The sequence below is a fragment of the Mobula birostris genome, chromosome 1 (genome assembly GCF_030028105.1).
Source record: "Mobula birostris isolate sMobBir1 chromosome 1, sMobBir1.hap1, whole genome shotgun sequence".
NCBI classification, from domain to species: domain Eukaryota; kingdom Metazoa; phylum Chordata; class Chondrichthyes; order Myliobatiformes; family Myliobatidae; genus Mobula; species Mobula birostris.
The window spans coordinates 106115726-106139387 of record NC_092370.1 but is presented as its reverse complement, the minus strand read 5'-3'; the positions used below and the strand labels follow the sequence as shown (position 1 = coordinate 106139387).

Sequence of the window (23662 nt, the reverse complement as noted above, 5' to 3'; positions counted from 1 at the left end):
GTCTACTTTGTTCTTACTTTAGTGAGGCAGTGGCATAATGACAAATGCCATTCACATACTTTTACATATAACTGCAGTAAGTTATGTAAACAACAAGGAATGCTTAATTAAGCAATGTATTTACAATATTACTCAAATATTACTGTAAATACACAACACTTTTCCCTGCTTACCTATAAACTCCGGCTCACTATAGAATTCATCTCAACTCAAGTATGTAATGTAATGGTTTCTAGTCAACTAGTACACAGTATACTGTTATAAACAACTACGATATGGAAGATTTCTTACTCTTGTGGGCTAACGTCTTTCCTGATCAGGGTGGTCACTGCTTGTGAGGTGAGACTTGTGGTTGTGAAACAGTCTCAGGTATTGGGTTGAGTGCTGGTTGTCGGAGTTGACTCCGGGACTGCAGGAAGTGGCTCTGACAGATTGGGGCACCTTTCTTCCTTAAAAATTGGCTCTGCTTTCCTCGCCCGATTGTTGCGTTGTCTCCAAATGACATCAGGCTCCATCTCCACTTCAGAGCAGAGTGGTCCAGTTCTGTCCTTAATCTTTCCAAGTATCCACTTTTGATCATCTCCATAGTCCCTTGCCAAGCCTGATTGTCCAGGAGTGAAACATCAAACCTCCTTATAGGACCAGCCGTCCGTTTGTCCTGCGTACTCCTTCTGAGATTGGGCTTGAGACCCAAGCGGGAGTGCAAGGGACGAACGAGGAAAAACATTGCTGGTGAGTTGCTTGGGGTGGAGTATGCTGCATTGTGATATGCAAGGAGGAAATTGGCGAGCTTCTGATTCAGTGTCAGTGTAGTGTGTTCTGCTGACATTGTTTGTAGTGCATTCTTTAGACTCTGGACAAACCTTTCCACCAAGCCATTTGTAGCTGGGTGGTACGGTGCAGGTGCAATCTATCTAATGTCATTGATTTTCAGGAATGACTGAAACTGTGGTTCATGGTGACTGTCTAAGTGTTCTGGAACACCAGTCCTTGAGAAGAGGCTTCTCAACATATCAACAATGTGCAATGCTGCAGTGGATGCTATTGGGAACACTTCTGGCCACTTTGTAGTTCCATCCACTACCACCAAGAAATTTGTGCCCATGAATGGTTCAGCAAAATCTACATGAAACCTCTGCCAAGGCAGTGCAGGTCATTCCCAGGGAAGGAGCGACACTGCTCTTGGCATCTTCTGGATGTGTTGCCATCCCTGAACAGTGCATGGCAAGCTGCTCGATCTGCTGATCTATCCCAGGCCACCGGACAGTTGTGAGCCAATACTCTCATTTTGACCACACCAAGGTGACCAGCATGTAGCTTCTCTAACACTTTAGCTCTCAGCTTGGATGGTGCAACAACTCTCAACCCCCATATAAGGCAACCCCTGTCAAAGGCTGGTAGAACTGGGGGAACTGGAATTTCTGCTGCACATTCCAGCCATTTTGGGTGGCCATGTAGAACTGAGACAGTGTGAGGTCTTTTATGGATTCCCTTTGGATTATCTCTGCCCTAAGAGGGAGACATTCAATTTGCATTAGTGAGAGTATATCAACAGGGGTCTACTTTTTTGCAAATTTTTCAGGTACTTCCTTTTCCAAGGGTAAACGGAACAATCTATCGGCATTTCCATGATTAGTTGTCCTCTTGAATTTGATCTTGTAATCGTGACCTTTAAGAAACAGAGCCCACCTCTGTATTCATGCTGCTGCTGTTAGTGGAACACTTTTCTGTTGATTAAGATGGACGCCCGTGGTTGATGATCAGTAATGAGGGTAAACTCTCTTCCGTACAGGTACTGGTTGAAATGTTTTACGCCCCAAACCAGACTTAAGGCCTCTCTGTCAATCTGTGCGTAATTTTTCTCTGCAGCAGTAAGAGAACATGATGCAAAGGCTACGGGGCATTCACTTCCATCACTCATACCATGTGACATGACTGCACATACACCATAAAGCAAATCTTCACAGGCAAGCTCTCTGGATTATGTGGATTATACTGTGTGAATACAGTGTCTGACGTCACCATTTCCGTTGTCTTTTGGAAAGCCACCTCATACAGCTTTGTCCATTGCTATTTCTTCCTGATCTATAGTAATGAGTTCAAGGGATGGAGCACAGTAGCCAGGTTTGGCAGGAACTATCTTGGAGATTTTGGAGATGTCCCTTGTCATCCTCACCGGTAACAGTGATGTCAGCCAGGTAACACTGAGTGCCTGGGTAGCTGTGCAACACCTGGCCCATGGCTTTCTGCCAGAAAATTTCTCCAAAAATAAGCCTATTTTAGCGATAAATCCCTTTGTGAGTGTTTATGGTGAGAAACACTTTGGACTGTTTGTCCGTCTCCATCTATAGATAGGCCTCAGCTAAGTCCACTTTGCTGAAGTGTTTCCCTCCAGAAAGGTTTGCAGAGATATCCTGTATCCTGGGCAGAAGTTATTGATCTACTTTCAGTACTGGGTTGATGGTGACCTTCAAATCACCACAATCCTGTCAGACTCATTCTTTGTTGCTACTGGGAATGCTGGTGTTGTCCATTGGCTCCACTCAACCTTGGAAAGAATTCCTTCAGCCTCTTGCCGATCTAACTCATTGGCTACTTTATCACGGATGGTATAAAGGGCCAGATGGGCTTTGTAAAACTTGCGTGTGGTATTTTCATTTAATACTATTTTCTCCTTGATATATTTGAGTCTTCCAATATCTTCCATGGACGCTGCTGTTGTATCATTCTGTAACTTTCTTATTTCGCTTTCAGTTGACTTGATTGCAGGGGATGTGGCATGCAAATGGTAGATGGATTACCAATCAAGTTGTTGCCTCAGCCAGTCACAGCCCCACAATGCTGGCCCTCCTGCTTTTAGCATATACAAGTTCAATGTGGCTTGTTGTTTGTTGTATTTCACTGCTGTGAATGAGATAACGTTTTTCCAGGATAGGTTCTTCTTCATTGGATACCTGCAGGCTTCAGTTCAGTATCCTTGAAATGCTGTTCAAACTATTTTTGTGGAATGACTGAAACACCCAAATCAGTGTCCAATTCCATTTTAATTAATTTTCCGTTCACTTCTGCTGTAAGGCATATTGCTTGTCTGTTGTTAGTTTTCACAATGTAAATCTTAGGGCTATTCAGTTCTGTGTCACTCTCATCATTATCAGATTTTTCATCAACAGCATGCAGATTAGTGCTGTATTTGAAACTGCCGCTTGACGTTTTAGCTTTTTCGCTTCCTGGTGTAGTCCATTTATTTTCGTCTGCCCAACATGCTTTCGTGTGTGTCCTGCTTTGTTGCATTTTCTACAAGTTTTGCCTTTAAACCTGCATTGGTCTGGTATATGTGAGACCCAGCCACAATGGTAACGCAATTTATTTGGCCAGGCAGGTTTCTGTTTAAATGTTGCAATTTTGTTCACGCTTACTTTCACTCCTGACTGCAGCTCAATTGTGTCTCTGGCTGCTGTTTCCATTGATATAGAGACTTAAGTTGCTCTTTTAAATGTGAGTTGTGCTTCAGTTAGGAGCCGCTTTTGACCGTTTGTGGTAAGATTCCACAAACTAACCAATTTTTCAGTGCATCATTAAGACCATCACTGCACCAACAATCTATTAAATTCAGCGAGGTATGCTAAAATAGACTCCCCTTCCTTTTGATTCCGCTTATGAAACCTAAAGTGTTCTGCAATTAACAATAGTTTCACTTCTAAATGCTCCTACAGTACTTTCACAATATTAGCAAAGGTCATTTTGGCTGTTTTTGCTCACTGTACATCACCCCAGTTATCTTTTGTGTCATTGAACGGGTCTGTCTTTCCGATGTAGCCAGCCGTTTCTGCATTTTTTTTTAATTGAGGATGGTCATCATGCTGTTCTCAGTGTATACGAACCCATGAATTTTGTCCATTTTCTGCCTTTTTTTAAACTTGATCATCGCTGTCCGTTTGCTGAAGGAAAGAAAATGTGCTGCGCTTTTTTAAAAAAAACTTTAACACCTCACTGCGCTTTTTTTTCACTCTCAAATGTTTTCCTGTGCTTCAACAGGTAGGTAGTGGTCTTGTGTCCATCTTACGACTACCTCATCACCACTGTTGTGTTTTGTAACTTCAAAACTAATCAAAAGAAAAACACAGGGAACCAATGGATAAACGTGTGTACTTAATTTTTACTTTATGATACAGTGGTGTAATAACATATGCCGTTCACGTACTTTTACATATAACCTGTAATGAATTATGTAATCAACAAAGAATGCTTAATCAAACAATATATTTACAATATTACTCAAATATTACTGAAATATTAGTTACATAACAGGCAGCACGGTGGCTTAATGGTTAGTGCAATGATATTACAGCCCCAGTGGTCCAGGTTTAATTCGCTTTGCTGTCTGTTAGGAGTCTGTACATCCTCCCTGTAACCATTGATCTTCCCAGTTAGTAGATCAATTGTTCACATGTGTGTATATGGGCAGTGCAAGCTGATTGGTCCAGAAGGATCAGTTAATGTTCTGTATCTCTAAATAAAAGTTTAACTATCATGGCTCCACCAATTTTATTTTTTGGGGAACTGATGTGAGGAGATTCCTTAGTGGTAAATGGAATATACTTCAATTTCTGACGAAGTATTTCAGCCATCTTAAGCTCTAAGATCTCTTATGATAGCTAAATCCTATACGAAGGAAGATGTTAAACCATCTGTGAGCTGCACCTTAACGTTCAAGACCAGTTCATCCAGTATACTGTTGCTCATTAACTTTCATTGACCAATGCCTCACTCTTTAAAAAAAATTGCACTCTCTTATTGGAGTCCCTTTGTAACCCTGCTCCTCCCTAACCCTAACTCTGTAATCTCATCCAGTCCTACAATACTCCCAGTACTTTGGATGCCTATGACACTGGCCCCTTGTGCATTCCATACTTCCTCTGTTTACCACTGATATCTGTGCCTTCAACTGTCTAGCCTCTAAACTCTGGAATTTCCTGCTCCAACCTACGCATCTCCACAAGCTTGCTTTTTTTTAAGATGCTCTTTAAAACCACTTCTTTGACCAAGCTTTTGGTTGCTGGTCCTCATACCATTTTCTTTGGCTTAATGCCACCTTTTAGCTGTTTACACTCCTGATAATTACACTGGGACATCACAGTACATTGAAATGCAGCAATGTCTTTTAAATAAAATGTTCCAATCAATGAATTTATGACAAAACTGCTAGTAACCTTCTCAGAATGTTTTTTTTCTTAATGTGTGGGAAGTGTGAAAATACACAAAGCCGTCTGGAACTGGCTCTGGGCCTCCAAATTTAAATTCAGTTGTTAAAAATCTGAAAATAAAAATATGGTGTCAGTAGAAGTGTTCACAAAGCAGGAGGATTGGTGTAAAAACCCATGTGGTTCATACACACCCTGTGTGGAAAAAGGTCTGCTGTCCTTAGCCTACTTTGCTATGAAGCCAATGCTGCACAATCTTCCTTTCCCAAGAAGCTTATCCCTCGATCGTAACATTAGGTGTGTTATGGTGGAAATGAGCACCAGTTGTTGCCATGTAGTACTGGATTAATTTTTAGGCTGTTGACTCCTTACTGAAATCTCAGCCATTTTATTGTATTTCGGTAACCAAAGTTGGGCAATAAGTTCCACCAGGCTGGGAATCCTGTTTCTCAAAGCTATTTAAGAATCACCTGCAATAATAGCAGAACACGTTAGAAACACTCGGCAGGTCAGGAAGGGTGCTTGAAAAGAGAAGTACGGTTGAAGTTTCAGGACAATGGCTCTCTGTCAGAACTGGTTAAAAAAAATAAAATAAGATAATTTTAAGTTGCAGAGAGGGTGGCAGGTCTACCAATAGGAATATCTGAAGGTTTGTGCAATAATTAAATGCTTTTCACCTGGTCTTACTCTGCATCAGCTATCCTATTTCTTTTTCCCTAAATACTGCCCAACTTGTCGCGTGTTTCCAGCATTCCTCTTTTAACTTCTAATTCCAGCATCTACAGTTTTTTTTTAAATTATAAAATTGTTACCATTAATGTAATATATTGAATTAATGCCACCTATTGAAGATCATCTCAGATGAAGAATGGATGTTAGGACTTACATTTGTGATGTAGTTGAGGGAACTTAAATTTCAAACTTCAAGGTAAATTTATTATCAAAGTATACTATCCTGAGATTCATTTTATTGCAGGCATTTACAAGGAAAAAAAGAAAATCACAAGAATTTGATGAAAAACAAAACCTGAATAGACAAAAGACTGATAAACACCGATGAATTAAGATGACAGACTGCTAATGACAAACGATACTGAGATCTATTGTGACTGCAGATGTTATCCTCTGATGTTTAGTGCCTTCTATTCAAATCCAGTACTATTTTCCTTTAATAATTAAAACCTCAAAATATTTAAATAAATAAAATGTTAAAAAGTGGAAATACTCAAAAGGTCAGGCAGCAAGTGTGGGGAAAGAAAAAATTTTATATAGGTGACCTTGTGTTATATCAGTTCAGGTAATGGAAATTTGTCCTGATGAAATTTATAATTCTCGACCAAAATATTTGGTACAAAATAAAAATATGAAATTCATATGAAAAAATGTAAATTAAAGAAAACAAAATTTTGATTTAATTTATGTCAACTCACATTTCTTGCTGCATGCACAGACAACAGGGCTTTGCATTATGGAAAATTGTGACACAGATTATTTTCTGGGAATACAGACTCCCTGTAATACAAGGGTCACCTTTATTCCAGACTGGTGATCTTTCATCTGAAAAGGCATAAGACTGGATACTGGAAATCTAAAATGAGAAACGAGCTATTTCTGTAAAAGATCATTAATGTCTTCACAGATACTGCCTGAGTGTCTTCAGAGTAGCTTCAGCAATTTTTATTTTTATTTCTGATTTCTAACATTTGCAACCTGGATAACTTTACTCACCCCAACACTGAACTGAACTGATTCCACACTCTTACTCATGTTCTCAGTATTATTTATTTATTGTATTTGCACCCTTTGCCTTTTGCACATTGATTGTCAATCTTTCTTTGTGTCTAGTTTTTCACTGATTCTGTTGTGTTTCTTTTTCTACTGTGAATGCCTGCAAGGAAATGAATCTCAGGGTAGTATATGGTGACATACTGTATGTACTTTGGTAATGAAATAACTTCGAACTTTGAACTTTTTGCTTTTAAATTTAAAAAAAGGCATTATGATGTTAATGAATTTCTTTATCTTCAGCATTCAATGAAGATGACACCAATATGTGGATAACTGGTTTGAACTGGCTGGTGCAGGACACTCAGAAGTCCCCCACACCTCTCCAGGTAGAAAGGTAATGTATGATTTTCCTGCTTTTACCTCCAAGGTTTCGAACATTGCTGCAAATTTCAAACTGATAGGTTGAAATCTGTCCAAAAGGTGTTGTAATCCTCAGTACCTTTTGCTACATCTGTTGCTGCAATGTGACATTCTGATGTAAAAAACCATGAAGTCAACAAGCTCTTGACTTCTGAGCCCCTACTTGAGCTTTCTTCCCTCTTCGATTCCCCCGACCCCATTCTGCATTTTCACCATCTCCACCACCATCCTTCCAGCTGCACCCCCACAACTTCAAGCGATCAATCCTCAGCAGATGCCTAAGCTTCATACCCTTGTGTCCACATATTATTGAATTCTGGGCCTAACATGATGTCTAAGTTTTCTTCTACTACTTCGGTCACCACACTCATATCTGTGGAAAGGAGTTTTCATCTCAGACTGAAGGCTCTGTCTTCCGACTTCTGTCTCCTGATCCACCTGCATTCTACTGTTGCCATGCACCCTTGCTCTTTTCTTTTTTTTACTCTCTCTTCATTGTAATTTAGTAACCTGACATTGGCTATCTTGATTTCTCTACTCCAACCTACTCCTTTTGAACATACAGTACTTCCTGTAGATCAAGGCAGTGCTGATAGAGGCTGGCCAGCCCAACACAATCTTGCAGCGGCCAACCTTAAGCTCTCAGACACATTCTTGTACCTCCCTGTGACCCGTTATCCCACCAGACAACGTATCCCAGGCTCTCACAGATCTTATTTCATCAGGACATCTTACGTCCTCAGCTTCCAATCTGGTAGTGCCTCAATTCCACACTGCCACTTCTGCCCTCCTCGCAAAGGTCCGCAGACAAAGTTATCTCGGTACACCTATTGTTTCAGCCTGATCTTGTTGTACCAAACTTACAATAGTTCTTCCTTAACTTGATTGCCCCCAGTGCGGTCCCTTGCCATTTATATCCATGATACCTCTGATCCTCTTCGCCATTCGTCATTTCTAACTGGCTCATCTTCATCATGGATGTTCAATGCCTTTACACCTCCACCCACATCAGTAGGGTGTGAGAGCAATCTGTTCCTTCCTCAAACAGAGGGAGTTCCTTCTTACTCACCTGATTAGCATTCAACAGCTTCTCCTTCAATTTCTCTCACTAAATTCAAATTAAATATGGGAACCCTCACAGCCTTGGCTGCTCCCTGTCTTTTATTGGATACATGGTATTGTCCACGTGCTAGGCTCATTTGGGACTACTCTCCAGACTCTTCTTCCCATACATTGACAACATCAGAGCAATATCCTGCACCCACTGAAAACCTCTTTCACTGCTTCTGCCATTTTCTTCCCTGACACTTCCCTGGTCCATCTCCGACTCTGCCCTTGACAGATCTCTCTGTCTCTGTCTCAGGAGTTAGACTAGATATTATCATCCAAGTCTAGACTCCCACAGCTAATTGTATTTCCTACCATTCTGCCTCCTGTAAGGACACTGTTCCTTTTTCCCACTTTCTTTTTCTCTGACACATTTGTTCCAATGATGAAGCCTCCCACTATGGGCCTGTGAAATATTCTTCTTCTTCCTAAAATGCGACTTGCTCTCTGCTATTGTAAATGGAGGTCCAAACCACATTTCCTCTATTTCTTGCACATCTGCTCTTAACTGCCTCTCCCCCAGGATAGAACAAGGATATAATTCCTCACATACTCATTTTCCACTCCACCAGCCTTCGCATCCTTCGTGGTTTACGCCAGATGTAGCATAATCCCACCGGCAGTCACATCCTCTCCTCTCTATACCTTTCTAACTTGCACTGGGACCACTCACTTGGTGATTCCCTGGTCCTTCTTGTATCCCCACCCACCATTCCCCCTCCCACAGCATCATTCTATGCATTGGAGGGAGATGCAACACCTGCTCTTTCACTGCCTCCCTCCTCACTATCTAGGGACCCAAATAATCATTCCAGATGAACCAGTGATTCACTTACATGTTTTACAATTGAGATTTTCCAGTCTAGTTCACTGCATTCAGTGCTCTCAATGTAGCCACCTCTGCACTGGGGAAACCAAAGATCAGGTGACCACTTTGCAACGTGACCCTAAACTTCCATTTCCCTGCCATTTTAATTCGCCATCAAACTCTCAGTGTAGTCACTTGTTATAATGCAGTCCAATATAAGCTCAAGGTTTAACATCTCACCTCTGTCTCAGCATTTTGCAGATTGCAGTAGTCAATGATGAATTCTCCAATTTCAGATAACTTGCTTGACCATCTCTTCAATGCATCATTTTACCTTGTCACTGATGGTCTCTTTGTTCCACCCATCACCCTCCTGTAACTTAGTCCAGCCTGCCTTCTTTCTTCCTCTGTTTTGAAGAAGTGTCTTCGACCTGAAGCATTAACTGTTTCTCTATCCATAGATGCTGCTTGACTGAGTTATAGCAGCGTTTTTGTTTTTGTTTCAATCTGATGGGACCTTTTGGAGACAAAACACTCTCAGTGTAGATGTCATGTACCAGTTGAGGGATGGCCACCCCCCCACTCTCAAAATAGGGAAGACAGGGAATGTTGTTAGAGTGAAATCTGGAAGAAATTGGGCAGCACAGTAGTGAGGTTACCAGAGCTGCTGCCTGACAATGCCAAAGACCAGGATTCAATCCTGATATTGGGTGCTGCTTGTGTGGAATTTTCTCATTCTCCTTCTGACCGTGTAAAGTTTGGAATCCTCTTTGGGATGTCGGGGGAAAATCTCCTTACACAGGAGATTTCCTCCCACATCCTAAAGAGGAGTAGGTGGACAGGTTAATTGGCCACAATAGAATTGTCTGGACTGTTAGGTCAATGGTACATCTTGTGGGGAGTGGTGAGAACATGGGGAGAACAGAATTGTGATTTATATAGGATTAGAATACAGTAAATGAGTGGTTGACGATTAGTGCATATTCAGCACAGAAACAGTCTAAAATACCTGCCTTTTTTTGGTCCATATCCCTCTGAGTCTTTCTTACACCTGCCCAAATCTTATTTTAACTGTTATAACTGTAACTGCCTCTACCACCTGGTCTGGCAACTTATTCCATATACTCAGCACTGTAAGTGGGGAATAAAACTTGCCCCTTAAATCTTCCTCCTCTCACATCAAACCTATTCCCTCTAGTTTTGGATTCCCCTATCCAGGGAGGAAGACTGTGGCTATCTACCAGACTGTTGCTCTTCATAATCTTACAGACCTCTGTACGGTCACCTTTCAGGCTGCTTTGATCCAGTGAAAATAAGTTGCAGTCTATCTGGTCTCCCGGTTATAATTCAAGCCGTCCATTCTAGGTGACATCATGATGAATTTTCTCTGCACCCTCTTCCTATCCTTCCTGTAGTGTAGTGACCAAGACTGCACACAGTTTGTTGTCCATCTCTATGAGTGCACGCTCTATTTAACCGTGAGTTTGGCAACCCACTGGTTGTTGGAAGCTCTACCTCAAAAATTACTGAAATCTGATCAGAGCTTGTCAACCACCAAGGAGGGTATTTGGAGAGGCATATGATCAGGCCTGAATGTACGTAACCATTAATTAATTTGTTTTGGTGGCTTTAGCTAGATAAACAAAAAGACAACATTACTCTATACCTGTTCCTCTGAGAGTGAATATAGAACAGCACAGGAACAGGCCCTTTGGGTCACACTATCTCTGCCAACCATGATGCCAGTTTAAATTAAATCCATCTTCCTGCACATAGCCTACAACCCTCCGTCCCCTGCCCAATCATATACTTATCTAAATGCCTCTCAAAACATTGCTGTCACTGGTCTGCGTTCTGTTTGCAGATGGCTCAGGAAGCAGTTCAACATGATGGACAGAAACAAAGAAAACAGGTGAGTGTCCTTGACTGGCCATCACTTCACAAGGTTTTATAGAAGTGCAGTGGATTTTCAGGATTCTTTCCTTTCCTTTCCTGCTGTCTCTCATCGTCTCTATTCCCATCCATCTGTGTCATTTTGACATAGCGCATAATGTTCCGTAACTTTCCATGCTCCCCCATCCCTACATCCTGCCAAAGGTGCCAACTCCACAGGGAATTTGGTTCCACAGGAGCCAGCTGATCCTCTATAATCACTCATTCTGTGTTTGTGAACTCAGGGTGATTGTTTTATGATGAAAAGGGACTAACAAGTTTACTAACATTGAGATATGTCATGATATTTGTTGTTTTGTGGCTACGGTATAGTGTGAGACGTAAAACTACTGTAAGTTACAATAAATACATAAACAAATAGTGCAGAAGAGCAATAGTGAAGTGGAGGTTAGGGGTTCATGGACCGTTTGGAAATCTGATAGTGGAGGGGAAGAAACTGTGCTTAAAACTTTGAGTGTGGGTCTTCAGGCCCCTGAACCTCCTTCCTGATGGTAATAATGAGAACATAGAACATCGAACATAGAAATCTACAGCACATTACAGGCCCTTTGGCCCACAATGTTGTGCCGACCATGTAACCTACTCTAGAAACTGCCTAGAATTTCCCCGCTGCATAGCCCTCTACTTTACTAAGCTCCATGTACCAATCTAAGAGTCTCTTAAAAGGTCCTGTTGCATCCATCTTTACCACCATCACTGGCGGTGCATTCCACACACCCACCACTCTCTGTGTGAAAAACTTAACTCTGACATCCCCCTTGAACTGACTTCCAAGCACCTTAAAACAATGCCCCATCATTTTAGCCCTTTCAGCCCTGGGAAGAAGCCTCTGGCTATCCACACGATCAATGCTCCTCATCGTCTTATATACCTCTATCAGGTTACCTTGCATCCTCCGTCGCTCCAAGGAAAAAAAGGCCAAGTTCACTCAACCTATTCTCATAAGGCATGCACTTCAATCCAGGCAACATCCCTGTAAATCTCCTCTGCACTCCCTCTATAGTATCCACATAGAGAAGGCCTGTCCCGGATAGGAAGGGTCCTTAATGCTGGATGCTGCCTTCTCGAGGCACCACCTGATAGCAGAGGGGAAGAACTTGTTCCTAAGTTATTGAGTGTCATCACTGTCTGGTATGTACCTCCTTTCTCATGGTGGGAATGAGAAGAAGGCATTTCCCGGATAGTAACAACCCCTAATGCTGGAGGCCACCCTCTCAAGGTACCGGCTTTTGAAGGAGATGAAGAGGGCTGTGCCTGTGACGGACTTGGCAGAGTCGGCAATCCTCTGCAGCTTCTTTCAATCTTGTGCATTGGAGCTCTTATAACAGACGGTGATGCACCCTGTCAGAATGCTCCCCACTATACAGTCAACACAGGTAATTGGAGCTTTTTCCAATCAAGTAGCCTGATGGGAGATTAATAACTTGTTATCCTTTCCTTATATGTCAGAGTGAAAAGATGGGTCTGAATTCTCCATTTTCCTCTACCAGTTTCTGTGAAACATGCTAAAGATGTATGGGAGGATGCAATGGAGCTGAGGCTCAAGTGATATCATAGGCATCATCTTTAAATGTAGATCAGTGGATCATGATCGGGATTCCCTACCATGGTTGACTCCACACTGAGACAGGCATGCTGGGGCTAATTGTAATGTGCCCCACCACCACCCTGTCGATCAGCTAATGTGGCGTTGAACTGGTACCTGCTGATCTCCAGGGTTAGTATCCTGGGTCAAAATTTGTGTACTGCCTAAGTGATCAGGAATATTTTTGTAAGTAACTTTTCAATATAAATAATGCTGTAGTTCTTTCCTTTACCTGCGTGGCAAGGACATTTGTCTCTATTTGGCATCTTTACACCGTTGTATAAATTAAATTGGGATAATTCAGTCTTTTCTGTTGCAAGGAGTGAGCGGTGGTCTTTAATCACTTACATGCAGCAGTTCTGCCAATGCCGTAAATGCTCTGAGGGAAACAGATATCTCCTTTTAATGTTTCACCAGATGTCAAAATCAATACAGGCTGGAGACATTGTCCTCCTGTAGATGGAGAGGACTGGAGCCTTGGGTGTAGGTTTACACCTGAATACTGGAATGATTTAGGATGTTGCTATCTCAGCTGACTGACAAAGTAGAGGCTATGGTTCAATCCCACTGTCTTCGATCAGGAAGGAGTCTCAGAAATGGTGTCTGGTTACCCGCCTCAGTCTTCTGAAGGGCCTTAACGGAGCTTTCAGTAGCATCGAAGGTCAGAGTGGGAATTCTAGTAGATCCCCTGAGACTTCTCAGTGTTGAATATACGCTCTGAACACCGTTAGTTATGAAGTAGCTTCCTATCAGTGAGCTGTACGTGTCAGCAGAAATTTCAACTTGTTCCATGCTGCAGTGGTAACAGATAATTAGCTTAGCCTGTAGTTATTTCTTCTAATGAGGTATGGTAAATCAGGATGTTATCCTCTGATCGCTGGCCCAGATTTATGGTTGTTGTAAAGCTGGGGAATGAAACAGTGTTAGCTGTAAGTTTCGTTGTGAAACTAACTGAAACTACCTGTGCCTAGTTTAATGTGGAAATTCCACAGTTACTCTCATATGAGTGCATCACTGCAGCAGGGCATTTTGCAGCCTCCTCAAGGGAAACCACCATCAACCTCATGTGAATTTTTGGCATTTACATAATTGTTCTGCTTTTAAGTAGTCTGAACATCTTACTTAAGGGTCCAAAAGAGTCTGTCATGGCATAATGGTTCATTATCACAGCTAGGCAAACAGTCTTAAGAAGCCAATCGTGTGAGTGTGTACAATGTTTTACTCAAATGAATATTTCAAAATCTAAGGGGTTTAAAACATATCTTTAAAATGGTTATAGTATTTCAGCTTCTATTTTTAATCAACTACATCCCAATTATTAACACTGTATAACTTTTAAAAAGGCTGTTAAGTACTGTGTGGTTTGCTTCCTCGTTTGTATCTGATAAATCTTTAGTGTGATTGGCTACTCAATCAGCTTGATGACATCATAGTTGCTGAGCTAGTTGGTGGCAGCAGCAGGGTTTTCAAAAAGGAGAACAGCTTGCCACAGGGATTGCTAGATTCAATTTAGTAGTATCTCCGTGTCCTAAGTTGTAGCCTTTCAAGATAGTTTCTTTTTGTAAATTGCACCATCTCCTAAAGGTTCCCACCTTTTTTCATTAGACTCCTATGATAATTCTTTGACTTTATTACTCTACCATGCAAAAGCTTCTTTGCAGCATTACACCTGATTGCCAGGAAAAGAGTGATCAATTAACAGCCTCTCCGTTACTGAAGAAAAATGCTGCATTTTCTAAATTAATAATTTATGAAAATGTAAAATTAATAAAGTATGCTCAGCTTTCAACGATGACATTTAGGATGCCAAGGAAAATTTTGCCTTGCCTCAGTAAATTGTAGAAGGATTCTGAAGCTGCTTCTTCATTGGTTTTGTAGAGTATTTGTGGATCTTTATACAGTATATGTCTATCACACATAGCATCCTGCTGCAGGCATCATGCTCAGGATGCCATGCTGCTTAGCTTACACCTGACTATCACACTCTAGCCACCATACACTAGACTTCACACTTCACTGCAGAACCAGAAATAATCAGAAGAAACTGGGACTGAGTCTGTTTTCTTAGGCAATGGAGCCATGACACTCCTTGAGGTCTCACTGATGTCCTGTGTATATTTTCTCCTCCTCAACCAACACTAAGAAACAGATTATCTATCAATCCCATTTGACTTTCCTATTTACCAACCTTTCTGTTTGCTTGACTGAATCTCTCTTTATTTATGTATTTATTTTGCTACTTTTTTTTCTATCAATCTGTCAATCTATTTAAATTTGTTTTCCGTTCTTCCTTATATTTCATATATATTATGTTTTTATTCCTATATCTGGCTTCAATTTCTGCTACCAGTAGTGTTTAATCTGTCAGGAGATGATGCCCTTGCAATATTAAAGTCATACAGACTGTGGCAACCAACTGGGGGTCAAAAATGCACTGTATGGTGTTGTGTCATTTAATGAGGAATGATTAAAGGAAGAAAGTTCCAGTTCTGTAATATATTAAATTCTTAGGATTTCCCAAAGCATTTCTCCATCAATAAATTGCATTAGGAAATGCAGATGTGTTGTTATGTAGGGTAAAATGGGAGCCAACTTTTGCAATGCTGTCAAACATAACCAACAATACAGCAAATATGCTGGAGCTGGTTAAGGAGAAAGCTATTTCAGTTGTCTGGAATATTAACATAGTTTTAAAATAAATATTTTTTAAATTCGTGTTTGCAATGTGCGTTATCACTGGATGTGCCAGCATTTATTGCGCTTTATTGATTTCCCTTAACAAGATGAATAATACCTGTCAGCCTTCATAACCCACTTCAGGATGCAGTTACGATCTTCTGGTTGTTACTAAATTAATTCAATTTAGATTCCTCAGTTGCCATTGTGAGAATTGCACTTATGCCTCTGGATATCCGGTATTTTGATTCTTTAATTACACAACCTAACTACAATGCTACCATACATTACTGCATCAAAGGGTCCGTCCAAATTACATGATCAAGTCTTAAATTAAAGTTCAAAGTAAATTTATTATGAAAGCACATACAGTATATATCACCATATACAACCCTGAGATTTATATTCTTGTGGGCATATTCAATGAATGTTAGAGAGTCTTTGAAGGGGATTGAAGAATGCAGTCTTGCTATTAGACAATTGAGATAGGAAAATGCTGGGAATATAGTCATGGGTATCTGTAGAGAAAGAAGCTGCTTCAGGTCCACGATTATCAGAACTGACATTTCCAGTTCTGATGAAGATAAATACGTTGAAGATAAGACTGTAAGATAAGTTCTTTACAAGCCTTGGATCAATCCCTCACCACACAAAATGGGAGTAACACCACTCATCCCTCTGAACTCACGTTGACCTCAACCCCTGTTGAGGCCCAGGGGCTGTTTCCCTATTCTCAGTCCTGAACCCCTAAGATTCAATCACACTGTTGAGACTCTGTTGTCCACAAGCCCTGCCAGTTACCTGATCACTACTGCCACCCAACACAATCACCCCACTGCCACTTTTCTGTTCACCACCCTCTCCCTGGCCTTCCTTTCCTGACCAGTTACCTAAAATATGCAGCAAAGTATCCATGATTCGCTTACTCAACAGCATACTTTTGCTTTGACCATCTAGTGCATCTGTTTGAGTAACTGTAAGTTCTTGGCCAGGATAACTGGGTCTTGGTCAAATAGTAGAGCGGTAGGGAGATGGAAAGTACGATAACAGTTTGGAAAAGAAGTGTAGAGATGCGATTGTGGCCGTATATCATCACATCAAGACAGGTTCCCACTCTAGCCCAACAAAGATCTTTGTCTCATGCTATGGAATGGCAAATGAGACCTTTCTAAATGTCTGCGCTGATGTTTGTTCATATATTATCATTGGGATGTACGCAGGGAAAAGTTTTATTTGAAGACTGCTGAACAGGCAGTTGTTCCTGTAGAAAGTGGCCGTAATTGGAAAGAAGCCCTTCAACACTGAATCTTGATCTGAAAATATCATCAGATTCTCTAGAAATTGGCAATAAAGTGAATAGAGAAGAGAAATGAGAGGATTAATTGGTTTGTATGTGTGGCTGTAAAAAGTGAAACATAAAGAATCAATTTAACATAGTGTGAAGTGAATACAGAGGCTTATATGCCCACAGCAGATTCCACAGTTTTTCCTTGCCTTGCTGTTTTAAATCCTTCTGTTAAAGATTCCAATTTATTTCAGTGCTGAAGCACCTAAATGAGAAAATAGGTCAATGTTCTCGATGTCAGAGGCAGCTTAGAGCTGGCTGGTGAGAAAAAAGCAGTGCCAAGGTTGAAAGGTTGTAGCTCAGTGGGCGTCACTAAGAGGAGGGTCATGAGGGAAGTCCAGACTAATCACAAAAGTATACAGGGAGACCAGGGAGAAAGACAGCCATTTGAAGTTGCTGTGCAGCTTTCAAATTTCTAACCATTTTCTCAACTGAAGAAAATAGCTCCACTTCAGGCTGATCAACATTCAGTTTTACCTCCCTACATCTGCTCAAATATATATAAAAGGAATAGCAAGGGTTCCATTCTTTAGCCCTAGGGGAACAGACTGACAATTAACTCTATAGAATCATTAAAGAATGGAGACATTTGTCTCCTGAAGTCTATGCTGCTTCCCAATATATAAATGTATTCTGTTCCATTTCTCTACTTTATAACCAAAGCCCTTTAATTTTTTTTTTGTTTTTCAGTCGCCTCTCCAATGTACTTTTGAAATCCTTGATTGAATCTGTGTATAGGAATGACTTCTTTATCAGGATCAGAATCAGGTTTATTATCACTGGCATGTGACGTGAAATTTGTTAACTTAGTAGCAGCAGTTCAATGCAATACATAATCTAGCAGAGAGAGAAAAAAATAAATAAAATAAAACATAATAAATAAACAGATAAATCAATTACATATATTGAATAGATTATTTTAAAAAATATGCAAAAACAGAAATATTGTATATTAAAAAAAAGTGAAGTAGTGTCCAAAGCTTCAAAGTCCATTTAGGAATCGGATGGCAAAGGGGAAGAAGCTGTTCCTGAATTGCTGAGTGTGTGCCTTCAGGCTTCTGTATCTCCTACCTGATGGTAACAGTGAGAAAAGGGCATGCCCTGGGTGCTGGAAGTCTTTAATAATGGACACTGCCTTTCTGAGACACCGCTCCCTAAAGATGTCCTGGATACCTTGTAGGCTAGTACCCAAGATGGAGCTAACTAGATTTACAACCTTCTGCAGCTTCTTTCAATCCTGTGCAGTAGCCCCTCCATACCAGACAGTGAAGCAGCCTGTCAGAATGCTCTCCACGGTACAACTATAGAAGTTTTTGAGCGTTTTTGTTGCATGCCAAATTGCTTCAAATTCCTAATGAAATATAGCCACTGTCTTGCCTTCTTTATGACTACATCAATATGCTGGGACCAGGTTAGATCTTCAGTGATCATGACACCCAGGAACTTGAAGCTGCTCACTCTGTACTTCTGATCCCTCTATGAGGATTGGTACGTGTTCCTTCGTCTTACCCTTCCTGAAGTCTACAATCAGCTCTTTTGTCTTACTGACGTTGAATGCCAGGTTGTTGCTGCAGCACCATTCCACTAGTTGGCATATCTCACTCCTGTACGCCCTCTCGTCACCACCTGAGATTCTACCAACAATGGTTGTATCGTCAGCAAATTTGTAGATGGTGTTTGAGCTATGCCTAGCCACACGGTCATGTGTACACAGGGAGTAGAGTACTGGACTAAGCATACACCCCTGAGGTGCACTAGTGTTGATCGTCAGCGAGGAGGAGATGCTATCACCAATCCGCACAGACTGTGGTCTTCCAGTTAGGAAGTCGAGGATCCAGATACAGAGGGAGGTACAGAGGCCCAGGTTCTGCAACTTCTCAAATAGGATTGTGGGAATGATGGTATTAAATGCTGAGTTTTAGTGGATGAACAGCATCCTGACTTAGATGTTTGTGTTGTCTAGGTGGTCTAAAGCGTGTGAAGAGCCATGGAGATTGCATCTGCTGTTGACCTATTGTGAAGATAGGCAAATTGCAATGGGTCCAGGTCCTTGCTGAGGCAGGAGTTCAGTCTAGTCATAACCAACCTCTCAAAGCATTTCATCACTGTTGATGTGAGTGTTACTGGGCAATAGTCGTTAAGGCAGCCCACATTATTCTTCTTTGGCACTGGTATAATTGTTGCCTTTTTAAAGCAAGTGAGAACTTCTGCCCATAGCAGTGAGGGGTTGAAAATGTCCTTGAGTACTCCCGCTAATTGGCTGGCACAGGTTTTCAGAGCCTTACCAGGTACTCCATCGGGACCTTCTGCCTTGCAAAGGTTCACTCTCTTTAAAGACAGTCTAACATCGGCCTCTGAGACAGAGATCACAAGGTCATCAGGTGTAGCAGGGACCTTCACAGCTGCAGTTGTGTTCCTCCTTTCAAAGCGTGCATAGAAGGTGTTGAGTTCATCTGGTAGTGAAGCATCGCTGCCATTCATACCATTGGGTTTCACTTTGTAGGAAGTAATGTCTTGCAGTCCCTGCCAGAGTTGCTATGCATCTGATATCGCCTCCAACCTCATTCGAAATTGTCCCTTCGCCCTTGAAATAGCCCTCTGCAAATCAAGCCTGGTTTTCTGGTACAGGCCAGGATTGCCAGACTTGAATGCCACAGATCTAGCCTTCAGCAGATGACGCATCTCCTGATTCATCCACAGCTTTTTGTTTGGGAAAGTACAGTAAGTCTTTGTAGGCACATACTCATCCACACAGGTTTTAATGAAGTCAGTAACAATTGCAGCATACTCATCCAGATTCAAAGATGAATCCCTGAATACAGTCCAGTCCACCGATTCAAAGCAGTCCTGTAGGTGCTCCTGTGCTTCCCTTGTCCATACCTTCTTGGTCTTCACTGCTGGTGCTGCAGTCTTCAGTCTCTGCCTGTACTCAAGGAGTAGAAGTACAACTAGGTGATCAGACTTCCCGAAATGAGGACATTCTTGATGGTGAATAGCATGGTAAGCATTCTTGATGGTGGTGTAACAATGGTCCAATGTGGTGTTTCCTCTGGTTTTGCAAGTAATCTGTTGATGGTAATTGCTTAGTGATTTTTTTCAGACTGGCCTTGTTAAAATCTCCCAAAACGATGGTGAAAGCATTAGGGTGCACTGTTTCATGCATGTTGATCCGATTGTTCAGATCATCTAAAGCCTGCTTGACATTGGCCTGAGGTGGAATGTAAACTCCTACTAGAATAACCCCAGAGAACTCCAGTGGTAAGTAAAAAGGACAACACTGTACTGCTAGATATTCCAGGTCTGGTGAGCAGAATTGGGACAGCACTGACATACTCATGCACCAAGAAGAGTTGATCATGAGGCATACTCCTCCACCTCTGCTTTTGAGAGACTCTATAGATCTATCCTGACAGTGTATAGTAAACCCGTCAATCTGAATCACTGCATCTGGTACAGAAGGGGTTAACCAGGATTCCATGAAAAAAAGGACACACGGGGTCCTAATGTCCCTTTGATGTAGCACCCTGGCTCTGAGATCATCGATTTTATGCAGCAGAGACTGCACGTTCGCCAGCAAGATCGTCGATATAGGGAGTTTGAAACCCTGTTTCCTTAAACACACTTGCAATCCTGATCTCCACCCACGATTTCTGCGAGGTTTTCTCCATGGACCCTTCCGACCACAGACTGTGTTGTTTCTGTCGGTTTTAAGCAGCAATAGTTCGTTTAAACACATTAAGATACCTTTGTTGACTGTACTGACCTTGGAAGCAGTTGTGCTTTTTAGCTGTAGCAGACCGAAATGAAAATTATCAGTACTCTGTAACAGTATGAGTATTATCAGTACTCTGCATAAAAAAATAATTTTACCCACATTCTTCTGAATCCCTGGGCCTTGATTTTAAATCTGTTCCTACTAGTGCTTAAACCAGTGGCAAATGCAAGTAACTTTTCTACTTAAACTTTCTGAACACATCCTGATCTTGCAGACCCTTATCAATTTTCCTTTTAACCTTATTACAGAAAACCTTTCTTGCTGGAACCTTTCCTGTAACTTCCTTCAGCATCCTCGCTAGGATCTTGCAGTTGTTCAAACATCAGTTAGATCACAATTAGTGCTGTGTGCAGTTGTTCTGATCATATTACAAGAAGGGTGTGTTAACGGTAGAGAGAGAGAGTACAGAAAAGATTCACTAGGACATTGAATGGATCTAGTTTTAAGGAGGGATTGGATAGGCTGGGTTTATTCTCACTGGAAGGTGACCTCATAGGGGTTTATAAGATTGTGAGTGGCGCAGATAGGATCTTTTTCCCAGGCAGGAGAGTCTAGAATTAGAGGGCACACTTTTAATGTGAGAGAGGTTTAAATGGGATCGGAGGAGTAATTTTTTCCAAGTGGGTGGTGGTTAATGTGGAACAGGCTGTCAGAGGAGGTGGCAGAGGCAGATACTGTAATTAGAGGGAGATTAGCTTCATTTTTCATGTGTACATTTGAAACAAACAGTGAAATATGTGTGAACAACCAACACAGTCCAAGATGTGCTGTGGCAGCCTGCATGTGTTTCCATGCTTCCGGCACCAATATAGTATGCCCACAGCTTACTGACCCTAAATGAGACATCTTTGGATTGTGGGAGGAAAGCGGAGTTTAAGAGGCATTTTGACAGGAACTTGGATAAGAAAGATGTAGGTTTACCAGCCTAATGTGGGTAATTAAGATTGATACAGATGTATATAGGCATGGATGAGGGACACCAAAATGGCACATTTTTCTGTGTATGCTTCCATAATTTTCAAATCTTTCCTAAACTGTAGTGTCCATTATTGGATGTAGGTGGCCAAACCAGAGATTTGACTTAATTTACTTTTATACTCCTCACCTCAGTTCATGAAGCCCAGTTCTCAACATGTTACTTTGAAAGATTTATGCACACCCACATTGATGTCCCTCGCCATGCACACACTTTAGAGCTTGACAATTAAGACACTGTATTATCTCCCCACATTTTCTTCTGTCAAAATGTTTAATTTACACATCAGAATTGCATTTCATCTGTCACTTATTTGCCCATTCTGCAAGCCTACCTATACCTTTTCAAATGTTATGCCACGTGTCCATATACAAATCATATATATAAATAATTGATCCCAGCATCGATCCCTGGAGAGTACCATTGTGAACCACTATCCAGTTAGAAAAACAACAATTTAATATGATTCTGCTTATTATCCCAGGAAATTTAAAATCTGTGACTGATGGTTAGCCTTTATCTATTTTATTCCTGTTCTAGGAAAATCTCTGTCCCTTATGCCCGTTCTCAGCCTGAAGCATGAACTGTACATTTCCCTTTAGAGATGCTGACTGAACTGCTGAGAACCTCCAGCATTGTGTGTGTCTACTCAACATCTAGTATCTTCAGAATCTCGTGTCTCTTATCCATTAATTAACCTGAGTTATATTCTGTAGCCTACTGCATGATTTTCCAAAGCCCTAATTTCTGTTTTCTGATTATGCCTGGACTGAAGTACTCTGTCAGAAGCTTTTAGATATCCTTAGACAAATCTACTGCATTGCCTTCCTTGATCATGTTAGGAATCAATTTGCATAAAGCAGGCACCACAAATACATTTTGAATAAATCATCATATATATCTTTTATTTATTAGATATTTGATAGGTACTGGTCAAACCACAGGAAAAGCTCCTTTCTCTTGTTTAAATTGCGCTCCAGGAACACCTACAATAACTTGAGAGGACAGGCAAAGCCTTTTGGTTTATCATCTCACACGAAAGACAACATCCCCAACAAGCATAGCAGTTAGTCAACATTATATTGAGGTGTTGGTTTATCACACAACACTGCAAGTCCTGAGACTCATCTGACACAGGAGAGTTGAAGATAGTTTGTGAGCGAGGAGGAAGAACAGACAACAAAATAGAGAAGGGGAAGAAAAAGCCATGATTGGGATAGGGAGATTGGGAATGGATAAGTTGACAAATTTCATGACACAGGCCGGTGATAATAAATCTGATTCTGTGAGAGAATATCTTAGTGTTTTTTGGTTTATTATTGTCACATGTACCGAGATACATTGGAAATTCAGGTTTTACAAGCCATCCTTACAGATCATTACAAACTATAATTATATTGAGATATTAGAAGGAAAAAGCAATAACAGAATGCAGATTATGTTATGCTTAGCATTACAGAGAAGATTCATTGGAGGTAAATATTAAGGTGCAGTGGAACTGGGTAAAAGGGAAGATGTCTAGGGTGGGTGGGGTCTTTGACTGTGCTAGCTGCTTTTCTAAGGCAGCAAGAAGTGTAGACAGAGTCCATGTTTCATTAATATTCCCAAAGTAATTCATACCGACATGCATTTTTCTAACAACATGGGAGGCCCTACATCCTTTCAATCCCATGCCAGCTTTCAGAGAATTTCTATCGTTACCTTTCCCCAATTATTCTCTCTCATTTGCCTCTGAATTTTCTCCCCCCCACCCCCAACTCTCCCACTACCCACACACATCGGGACCAATTCATCTTTGCTAATTATCCTCCCAGCACATCTTTGGTAAGTGGGAGGAAACACACAGAGTCACGGGTTGAATGTTCAACTTTCATATCACACGCTAAGGTCAGGATCAAACCCGGAACTGCGTGACCATTGTGTTGCCTCAGGACCTTCTTTTCCATTCTCCATCTCTAATTTTTTTTCCCTCTATTCCAAGCATAGCTAGGTATAAGATTACAAAACAATTGGGAGTGCGAAAGAGTACTGGCATATTTGGATATAACATGCAAACAGGCAGGAAAATCTCTATTAAAACTGGTGGGC

General features: G+C 41.2%; 1 protein-coding gene across 1 annotated transcript in view; it reads left to right on the top strand.

The window, feature by feature from the left end:
* Positions 1-23662, top strand: part of LOC140198740 (1-phosphatidylinositol 4,5-bisphosphate phosphodiesterase gamma-1-like) — a 269063-nt gene that overhangs the window by 130127 nt on the left and 115274 nt on the right. The window contains exons 3-4 of the mRNA XM_072259758.1: positions 7230-7323; positions 11129-11176. Coding sequence (XP_072115859.1) covers positions 7230-7323; positions 11129-11176 — 142 coding nt within the window. The remainder of the gene's footprint in view (positions 1-7229; positions 7324-11128; positions 11177-23662) is intronic.